Below are 11106 nucleotides of genomic sequence, written 5' to 3' on the forward strand. Positions count from 1 at the left end.
TAGCTGGAACTTTGCTCACCATCTGCGGTGGCCCGCACCTTGCAGGAAACAATAGAAAGGCAAGGGAACGATATGCTCGGACCCTACGCCACGACCAGGACATCGAGATGATGACTGTGGAGGACCGAGCATCAAAGAAGGCTCGGTCAGAGGACGGTGAAATAACCTTCTCTGATAGCGATGTCCAGCATGTCCGATTCCCACATTCCGATCCGCTGGTCGTGGATGTTCAAATTGCCAACATGATGGTAAAGAGAGTATTGGTCGATAAAGAAAGTTCAGTCAACATCCTGTATAAATCTTCGCTGGAACGCATGAAGTTGTCCATCAAGGACTTAGAACCCTGCAAGCAAACAATTTATGGTTTCTCTAGTGAGGGACTCGCTCCAATAGGGTTAATCAGACTTCCGGTAATAGCAGGTACAACACCCGCTACCAGGACATTACTCACTACTTTCATAGTAGTCGATTGTCCTTCGGCTTACAATGCTGTAATTGGAAGACCCATACTGGTTGACCTTTGGGCCATCACCTCAATATGGCACCTGGCCATAAAATTCCCAACAGATGCAGGGGTAGGACGCGTGTTGGGAAATTAGAGGGAAGCAAGGGAGTGCAATAATGCCTCAATTACTAAGGCCAAGAAAGGAATGTCGAGGAGCGCTCCCCCAGAAAGGTTGCAGATGGCCATTGATATACAAGCCCAATTAGGTGATGAAGTCACCAAATAGGGTGTTGCCCAAAGTGAGGATACAGACTTAGATCCCGCTTTGGGGATTTTGAAGAAGATGTAGGACCTGTCGAGGACCTTAAGGAGGTCCTGCTTGACGAAGAGTTTCCGACCAGAGTTGTAAAGGTCGGCAAAAATTTGGAAGCAACAACAAAGCACGCACCGGTGGAATTTTTAAAGAAGAACCAAGAAGTTTTCGCCTGGTCACATAAAGACATGGCTGGGATAGACCCTACAGTAATCGGCCATGTCCTGAACATCAACAAAAGCTTTCCACCCGTGCAACAGAAAAGAAGTCTGCTCGATAAAGACAGATCGAAAGCCTTAAAAGAAGAAGTTGAAAAACTAACTACAACAACATTTAGTATATATTACATTAAAGAATAGCATATATTTAGAAGTGCTATTATTGGTGTGGGATTAAAAACACGGAAGACATATTTTGGCGCCATATGAATAAAACTCAGGCGCCAAAATGAATTTTTTTTTAGTCTCATCTACCAAATTCCCTAAATCTAAGTTACCCGAAAGATTTCTCTCAGCCTCCATCTCTCACTCTCGTCTCGTCTCTCCGCCCTATCCGCCTCACGAAGTCTCACTCTCGTCTCGTCTCTCCGCCTCACGAAGTCTCTCTCTCGTCTCGTCTCTCCACCTCACGAAGTCTTCTCAACTTATCTCTGCCTCACGAAGTCAACTTTTCAGCCAACCATCTGCCTTGGTGGTGCCGAGCGATTCTGACTCTAACGATTCGCAGAAAAAGTTGAAAATTGGTGTCGTTTTGTCGGGAGGCCAGGCACCTGGAGGGTACAATGTCATTTATGGAATTTTTGGTGAGAATTTTTTGTTATCATAATTCGTTTTCTTGTAGTTAATAGTGTCCAGTATGGTTGAGTTCATTCATTCTGTGCTTCCTGGTAGATTACTTGCAGGAGCGTGCTAAAGGCAACATATTGTACGGTTTCAGGGGAGGTCCAGCTGGAATCATGAAGGGCAAGTATGTGGAACTTACACCATAATATATTTACTCGTACAGAAACCAGGTGAGAGTTTGGACTATGGTTTGGTTTTGTCATTTATGCAGTGGAGGTCCATGATCATGTGTAAAGATAGCTGCTTCTGAGTGTTCTAATTTGCTCAGAAGATATAGCGCATCCATTCTATTCTAGTGATTTATACAAAATTCATACATGCGGCTGCTGGCATTTTAACCAAGATATTGTATTTGATTGGAGAAAATTTTCTTTTATCAGGGTGGTTTTGATATGATATGTAGTGGAAGAGATAAGATTGAAACTCCAGAGCAGGTGACTTTTTTTTCTTTCTTCACAGTTTCATGTTAAGTTTTATTGACACATTAAGTTCATAATAAATTGTTTAAATGGATTTTCCTTTTAGTTTCAACAAGCTGCAGATACTGCCGTGAAGCTTGATTTGGATGGACTTCTTGTTATTGGTGGGGATGACTCGAACACAAATGCCTGCCTCCTTGCTGAGAATTTCAGGTATATAACTAATTTTTTTCTTTCTAGAAAAATCTTGCTTGGCAGATGGAACTGTTGCCTGTATTTGTCTTCATATGTCATTCATGTAATCCATGGATCCATCTATTTTTTAGGTGCTTGTATCAGTGTATGGGACCCATCCAAATAGATTTTAGGGATTCTTTATCTAACAGTTCGACAGGGTTACATGAGTCTTGCCTTTAACACCTTTTCGTTGGTTTGTTTAACACAGTTTGGTTTTTTTTCTTTTGTTCAACCAGGGGAAAGAATTTGAAAACTCAGGTGATTGGGTGTCCAAAAACCATTGATGGTGACTTGAAATGCAAAGAAGTCCCAATAAGTTTTGGGTTTGATACTGCTTGCAAGGTGACTGCAACTAAAAGAAATTTTTTATTACTTGAACCCTTAAATTTCTTTGTGGTCCTTTCCATATATCGTGTAGGAAATTTTGGAGCAGCAATCTTTATTTTTTAGCAGATACGAACTTGAACCTCACTAGCTTGAAAATTTTATCCATGTACCTGATGATAATTTTATTTGTTGAAGCATTTTTTTTCACTGCCACTGGGTTATATTTATATTCCTAGAATCATCTTATTTACTTGCTAATTCATTATGGTCATGAACTTATGAATTTACTTTAAGCATCAACCTTTACATGTTAAGAGAAGGAACTTCGCATAGAAAATTGTTTGCAGATCAGTTGGTTAATTGTTGTGTGGGCCATAAACTATAACTAGCAAGAAAGTTTGGTGATGCTGTGTTTGATGAAATAAAATATATTATTCAATGTACCTTGTCCTGCTTAAAAAACTAATTAGGTGTTAAAGTTATTATTCTAACAGGTTTATTTCCTGAGAAATTAAAAAAAAAAATACTTCATTGGATCATGTATATAATATTGACTTGATTAGCCTAAGTCTGGTTCTGCCTGATTTTCCTTGGCATGAATAGCGTGACACTTTCTATGATATGCAACTAACAGATACACTGAAGGAAACTAATAATAATGTGATGCACTTCATTTTATTCAAATTATGTAGAAATGATTGGAAATGTCATGATAGATGCCAGATCAACTGGAAAATATTATCACTGTAAGTATGCTGGTTGAAAGTCATGGAACATGTAGTGATTTAGCTTTTAGATTACATTTTAACCCATCTTATCTTTTGATTTGCACTCTACTGTGCTTAACGAAATTTAATTGTTAACTACAGTTGTGCGGCTTATGGGGCGTGCAGCTTCACACATAACACTTGAATGTGCTTTGCAAACTCATCCAAACATTACAATTATTGGAGAAGAGGTACCTTTGAATGACTTGTCTTGCCTTGTATAGCTGCTCGATTAAAATTTATACAAATGCAATTGCACATAGATGTTCTGGTATGTAGACAAGGTACAGTGTCTTGATATGGAACACAATTTGAAAAGTTAATTTTGTTTAGTCAGTTCTATTTTTAGAATCAGTATCATTATGTTAAAGGTGTGTCCACATTGGGTTCGAACTATTAGTATTGACAGTATGCATTACTAAGTTACTGTGACCTTAAAATCTATTTTTGCTGATTGGTCAATCTTGTAAAATGTCTCCATTTACTGAGACATGGTGTAAACCTGCTTTGCAGCTATCCGCCATTTGAAAGAAAAATTATGAGACCTTGGTATTTCCTATTCATGGAGATATTTAAGATTTCTGTACCGCATTGAAACTTTTTTTTGTTAAGCAAAAGTCGTTGTTTGTAGATGAACTTGAAGTACTGTAATAGAGCTCTTTAAAAATATAATCTCATCAGGTATTTATCCTGTGCAGGTTGCTGAAAAAAAGTTGACACTGAAAAATGTTACAAATTACATTGTTGATATAATCTCCAAACGTGCCGAACTTGGTTATAACTATGGTGTCATACTTATTCCTGAAGGTCTAATTGATTTCATTCCAGAGGTAAAATTCTTGATCATATTGCTTTGTAAATTTATTCTTCATTTTTTGTTTGTATATATTTTGACCCACATTACAGTCAATTGACACGTACTTTTTTGTAACTTTTGCAATTTGCAGGTGCAACAACTTATCGCCGAACTGAATGAAATTCTGGCCCATGAGGCTGTCGATGAAGATGGGCAATGGAAAAAGAAACTTGCTGATCAATCATTACAGCTTTTTGAATTTTTACCTTCAGCAATCCAAGAGCAGTTGATGCTTGAAAGAGATCCTCATGGAAATGTTCAGGTATGTGCTATACATTACATTCAACTATTTCATTTGTACTGTTCTGGATATATTATGCAGTATTGTTCATTTACAGTTATTTTCATTAGGTTGCCAAAATAGAGACAGAGAAGATGCTTATTCAAATGGTTGAAACTGAATTGGAGAAAAGGAATCAAGCAGGTGCATACAAAGGTGGATTCCAAGGACAGTCTCACTTTTTCGGGTATTTAATGTCTTTAGCCTAAATTAATTGAGAAAGTATATTAGATGTTCTTTTTATACACTTCAATTTAATGCATGTCCTTTTTTTAAGCTAAAGGGCTTCTGTATATATTAAATATAACCATAAAGATAATTCTATTAGTTATGGATAGATATACTAAGTACTAACTTCAGTTACATACTGAATATATTACTTTTTATAGTGGGTCTGTCTAAATTTACATATTGCTATAAATTTTGAAATTGGGACATGACTTATATGAAACTTAAAATCTGGCCATTTTTCTGAAAGCCCCAAATAGCTATCATTAATTTGAGTCGCAAATTCCAGTTATCAATGTCGCATGGCATTTTAATTTAGCTCATTGAGTTTGAGGATTTGCTTGCGAGATCTTGTTGACAACCTTGACTCATACCAATGGGCACAATTGTCTCGTAGCTTTACCACACATTATTAGAAATATAAATTTGTTAGAAAAGTAATGAAACTTTAAAATTGCTGGAATGTGGACGTTAAAATCACCCTTGCTATCTTTCAATGTGCAGGTGTGAAGAAAGATGTGGTCTGCCAACTAATTTTGATTCTACCTATTGTTATGCATTGGGTTATGGTGCAGGAGCTCTCCTTCACAGTGGGAAAACTGGATTGATATCATCGGTTTGTGTCTTATTTTCCCCTATCCCCTTCATTTTTACCCTTTTTCTAATAGTTTCTTTCTAGTATGTTCTTGTTTCTAGTTATTTTATATTTTGTTATCCTGAGAATAAATTTCTTGTAATTCAATAACTGGATTGTTTTCTCTTTATTGTTTCCTGCCTCATTATACAAGTGGGGAATTTGGCTGCTCCAGTTGAAGAATGGACCGGTAGTGGGACAGCTTTAACTGCACTAATGGATGTGGAGAGAATACATGGTACTACTGTAACCTTTATTTATGCATTCAGACAGTAATTATCATCCATCAAAGTTCTCTGCCATCTGTAAATAAAAGTTTGCAAGGATAATTTTGGACAAATATTTGAAAATTTTTGCTCACTGCCCTACTTGATGTTTCGTTTCTTATTTGAAATTTATGGAAATCTCATGTCTTTCAGGAAAGTTTAAGCCTGTGATCAAGAAGGCCATGGTGGAGCTTCAAGGTAATATCTTAGAAGCAGACTATTTACTTTGGTATATGGATTAGGCCATTTGCACAAGTTATGTCAATTACTGCTTCCTTAGTTGCGGTGCGAATGATAGGTCTGTCTATTAGGTTTGCTTAGCTCCTAAAATTTCTCAATAAAAATATTATAATTATAATAATAACAATAACAATATGTATATACCACCATTTATAAACTTAGAAAAACAATATCTAGACTCTACTAGTAAATATTATATCTAGACTTTATCAATATAGCTAATTAACGAGAATAATATTCTAAATACAGTCTCTATCCTAACTCAGTAAAAAGCATGAAATAAGGAGTTCATATAAGTATAACACCAAAGACACCACCTTAAGTGAGTATAAGTATTGAAAACTTTTTTTTGAAATCTAGACACAACTGTTATTAACAGTTGAGAACCATAAGAAACACAATCCCCACAGCAAGGTGTATACATTTGTTTAATGTTGATGTGTTGTCCTCTTGTATTTGTCGGAGTTGATTTTGGCTTAAAGCCATCAATAAAATAGTGTAATGTTTATAGTGACCTATTAAGTGAGATTAATTTTAATGAAATTTTGCTAGGAGATAGTTGTATATTTTCCATTTGTACTTTTCTCCTACTCTCTAATTCAACTATCTAATCTTACATTCTATAATGTATTCTAACCTCTCTCACACACTCACACATATACATATATAATACTTATAAGAGCTCTGCATGCTTGGATATTTATGACATTGCTTAAACTCCAAATGGTATCTGTTAGTACTGATAATCTATAAAATTGTTTACACCACCTATATGTATGTATACATCGTATATATATATATTACATATGGAATTCCTGAACCGTGTTGCACCCCCTTCATACGTAATATATGTAAGAAAAACAGTCATCTAGATTGTGAGTACTGCATTTTTAAACCCATTAATTATTGTGAGCAGAACTCCAGAAAATTTTAAAAAAGTACTTCTACTGTAGTGATGATCAGAAGTTTCAGACCACATTGTGAGTACTGCATTTTGTAATTAAAAACCCAAATTTTAGTAAAAATAATTTGATATTGCTGACGACTACATGAACAAATATTTATATGTATATTATATATATATATACATGTAGTTGGTCATGGTGACCTCTAACTCAAAAAGTTTCTATCAATATTAAAATAAATGCAACTAACTAGCCAACTAAAAATATAACTACCTGGTTTAGCAGCCTCTGTTTACCTGGTTTGGTGGAACAGAAACCAGTGCTTGTTTAATTTCTTTTCTGTTTCTGTTAACAAGGCTGTATCTCAGGTGCAAGAGTGTTTAAAGGCTAGAGTTTCTATTGTGTCTCAAGCTAAGCTGAAGAGTAAAGACTTAGTCTTTCTTAAAAACCTGAATCTCTTGTAATTTTCGGATTGCTGGGCTCTCTTTGAGCTGGTTTTGTAATTGGTTTTGTGTGTTAATAATATTCTTTGTTCATAAAAATATATATATATATAACTACCTAGTTCTAGTTATTAGCTAGCTCTACTATGAACTAGCCAGAAGTAAAAAAGTTCATTTGTGCTCTCATTCACTGGGGAAAGTTCCCCAAAATGAAAGTATTATAACTAGTTGCTGTGATCAATATATTATCCCTTGGTACTATATTATAGAATATACACACACATATATATATGCCTCTCTGTGTATGTATATTCTACTTATCTGCATTGTTTCATAAGGCCATGGCGAAATTAAATTCTCTCTCTTACTGGATCTCTCCCGTTCAAATTGGTACCATGTTAAGGAACAAATTGGTACCATGACTGAGAAAATTGGCAATTCTGACAAGGTTACATCAAAGGTTTCTGAAGCTTGTAGTAGTAGTAGTACAGAGTCAAAGGTTTCTAAAGCTAGTACTAGTAGTAATAGTAGTACAAAGTCAAAGGTTTCTATAACCAGTGGTATTAATACAGAGACAGTGGTTTCTGAGCCCAGCAGAGAGTCAAAGGTTCCAGTACAGGAAACAAAGAAAAAAGATGCTTGTTGCATTCAGTGATAGGTGTTGAGTATATGTGAAATCTGTAACTCTATTGGGTTTACAAATTTCATCTACAAAAACCAAAATATGTAAAATAATTATAACATTGAAATCTATAAGATGGTTTAGTTTTAATCAATGATCATTTGAGTATGTAAATAATATTTATGTCTTTGTTCATGTAATTTTTATTTTGATCTTATAAGCATGTTGTTCTTTCAATATGAGATAATTGTGACATGACTTTTTGATTTATTGGGTTTTCTACACAAGTTTCTAAATTTCTTTAACTCTTTCAGAAATTCAGAAAAGAAGACAAGCAACTTTAGGGAACTGAGGCATTTATAAAGGGATCTCATATTTTCATCTCAGTTAGGTTTGGTTCTTTTGGCTATTTTTTCACTTTCAAGGTATTCATTATGTAATTTTTTTTTAATGATGACTCCTAATTAAAGGTCGAATAATGTTGATAGTTTATTAATTGGTATGTAATTTTGCTTTCATTTTAGTGGCTTCATTGGATTTCAAATTGGAGGGAACTTTATTTGCAGCAGTTTGCAAGAGGTATGTTTTCTTTTATTTTTGTTAAAATACTTTGCAAATGTTAGAGGAGTTTGAATATCTTAGATATTCATCCATAGTGAAGTAGGTTATGAGATTATTATTATTGTGTGCTGCGATGATAACGGAAGGTTGAGAACTTGTGTGTATTAGTGAAGTAGGTTCTGAGAAATTTGTGTGCTGCGACGAGATAAGGAAGAAAACTTGTGTGTTGATTGAACATTTTGAATTGATAATGATTGATGGTTGGTTAATAAATATGGCTGGAATGTTTTCTGATTTTCTGTTAGTTATTTGATGTATATCTAATAAACTTCAAAAACCATAGAAATTTGAAAGTAGAATCGAAACCCATGTGGGGAAATATATTAGAATAATTATAGAAATAGCTTCTTGCAATTCAAAAACTTGGGTAATAAAATGTAAAACATTTTTTAGTGCAAGGCCAGTACATAAAATTTTTTAGTTTGAATATATACATCAAAAACCAAATACAAAAGAAAAAGTAACATCCCATTAACAAAAGTACTATTTATGAGAAAATTCTCTGGATATTTTCCTGTTTAAAATTTATATATTAAGTGCAAGTCTTGTAGAATACCAAAAAAAGTAGTTCTGGCATATGAAAAACAAATGCATACATTGAAAATAAAGCAAAGAACTAAAGAAGTTAACATGTTCCTTTTTATTTTTTTTTATGGAAAGTAAAGAAAAGAACTAAAGAAATTAACATGTTCCTTTTACTTAATTATTTTAAGTCATAACGGTACTTAATAACGCTATGGTAACTATATATAGTTTTAAAAAACCAATGTAGTCTAGTACAGACAGATTGATAATTCCATAAGAGTGGACCCTATTCGTTTGATAATATGTTTTCAAGTGGTCCAGAAGAACATAAGATAACAGTCTAGCTTCAATCATTTTGGTTGGATCATTTTCCATTTTTGACCCTTTGATTCTTCTTTCTCAATGATTGAATGCTATTCATACGTACCTACAAATTATGATTACTACAAAATAAAAAATAAATAAATATACAGCATTTGAACCTCAAAATTTGATTCAAAATATCTAGTGGATCCATCCAAAACAAATGTATATTCACAGTTCATGTCAACACTAACTATATATCTATAACTAACCATCACACAGTTTCAATTTATTGCAATTGTTATGGTTTAATTTTAGTTTTTTTTTAATTTTAAATAATTTAAATTTACTTTTAATTAATTATATTAAGACACATGTATATAATTAGTTAGAGCACAAGTGAGAGAAAGAGACAAGTTAGAGAGAGAATCCGAATAAGTCTGATTATTCTTGAAACAAGTCTTACAATGTTATTGTTAGGTCTTTACACAATCTTAACTCTGAAACTATCCTAATAATACAAAGATAAAACTCTTAATCCTAAAAACATGAAAGATTTAATGTAATATGCTTCATAAGATGTAATGTAATAACCAATATTCACGAGTTCATGAGTAGGTGACAAGCCAAAAACATCAAACAGTGCAAATAAATCTTCTAAAGTATGAGGATTTGAAGCTTTATTATCCATAAAACAGTAACTACTAGGTCCAATAGTGTTATGAAATTAAATTTTCTTATTCGTGAGATTCTCCTGGCCCTTGAAATAATTTGGCCCATGTAGAAATTACAAATTAGCTCCCATCAGTCACTCTCGAACAGAAAGAATTAATCAAATTTCATGTTATTTTATTGCTGAAACTCCTTTCCCACGCAACAATTGACTTTTTTTTATAAATTTTAAATTGAAAAAGGAAAATGCTACCCAAAAAGAAAACTAAAAAAAAAATAAGGAAAGAAAATGGAATAATCAGCTTATGCTTGTGACATTAAAACTCTTATAATTCTTTTAAAAAAAAATATCATACCTCAAATCTATGATATTGATCAACAGCTGTGTTTGCATTTCTGAAGTCTAAAATTCTCCCTGTAATACCATACAAGTAACAAACATCAACCACTATATCTTCATCTAATGTTTAGAAAAGAAATTATGCATTACTTAAAAGTTATCGAACAATTTTTTTGAAGTTCTCACCTGGTTGTTTTGTAAATGTATCCCATATACTAACTCCTTTATTTCCCTCATCAGAAGCTCCCTCAAACTACCATATTGAAATAGATATCAAATTCTTGAACTGACAATACTCTTTATATATATACATATATATATATATATGTATATCTCATACTCCAATTGCAATATGTTTCCTAAATGAAAATACAGAGAAAAAATAACAGAAGTGTACCTGGTAAGCTGAAGAAGCAGTTCCAAAAATGAACCCATCTAGAAAATTAGCTCTGCTGAGAGATTTTACACTTCCAAATATAAATATATATTTATATCAAATATATATATAAATATAAATATATATAATATTTCTTTGAGACGAGGATTGGAAATGCCAGAATTATTTCAAGTTTAGCAATAAGACTAAATAAACAGCTTAAATTCATTTCTGAACTCAAAATCAAGTAATTTTAAAAATCAAATCATATAGTATATTTTGGCTGATACAATTTTGTATTTACCATAACATAGACTTATCAAAATTTTGCTTTTTGTTGGTCAGGACAACTAAGTTGGTGATCATGTTGGATAAAAATTGGCTACGCTTCAATAGGTAATAAGAATTAGGGATTTAATTAGTGCTAGCTTAGTAAAATTAGTAA

The 11106-nt window shown here is 33.3% G+C and overlaps 1 protein-coding gene and 1 long non-coding RNA gene across 2 annotated transcripts; one reads left to right on the forward strand and one right to left on the reverse strand.

Annotated features, from left to right (window-relative positions):
- Nucleotides 1–314: 314 nt before the first annotated feature.
- LOC133833073 (pyrophosphate--fructose 6-phosphate 1-phosphotransferase subunit beta-like) lies at nt 315–7857 on the forward strand. The gene is made up of 15 exons (XM_062263331.1): nt 315–420; nt 1649–1720; nt 1812–1816; nt 1981–2034; nt 2126–2232; nt 2493–2600; nt 3268–3329; nt 3453–3541; nt 4049–4180; nt 4298–4468; nt 4558–4673; nt 5219–5330; nt 5502–5586; nt 5768–5812; nt 7541–7857. Exons 1-15 carry the CDS (start codon nt 315–317, stop codon nt 7855–7857), a joined length of 1581 nt encoding a protein of 526 aa, XP_062119315.1.
- A 1872-nt stretch (nt 7858–9729) lies between these two features.
- Nucleotides 9730–10750, reverse strand: LOC133829473 (uncharacterized). The gene is made up of 3 exons (XR_009891799.1): nt 10683–10750; nt 10472–10538; nt 9730–10360 (listed from the first exon to the last, which is right to left on the reverse strand). It is a non-coding gene; the product is annotated as an uncharacterized LOC133829473 (long non-coding RNA).
- Between the last annotated feature and the right edge of the window lie 356 nt (nt 10751–11106).

Source organism: Humulus lupulus, chromosome 4, assembly GCF_963169125.1.
Source record: "Humulus lupulus chromosome 4, drHumLupu1.1, whole genome shotgun sequence".
Classification (NCBI taxonomy): domain Eukaryota; kingdom Viridiplantae; phylum Streptophyta; class Magnoliopsida; order Rosales; family Cannabaceae; genus Humulus; species Humulus lupulus.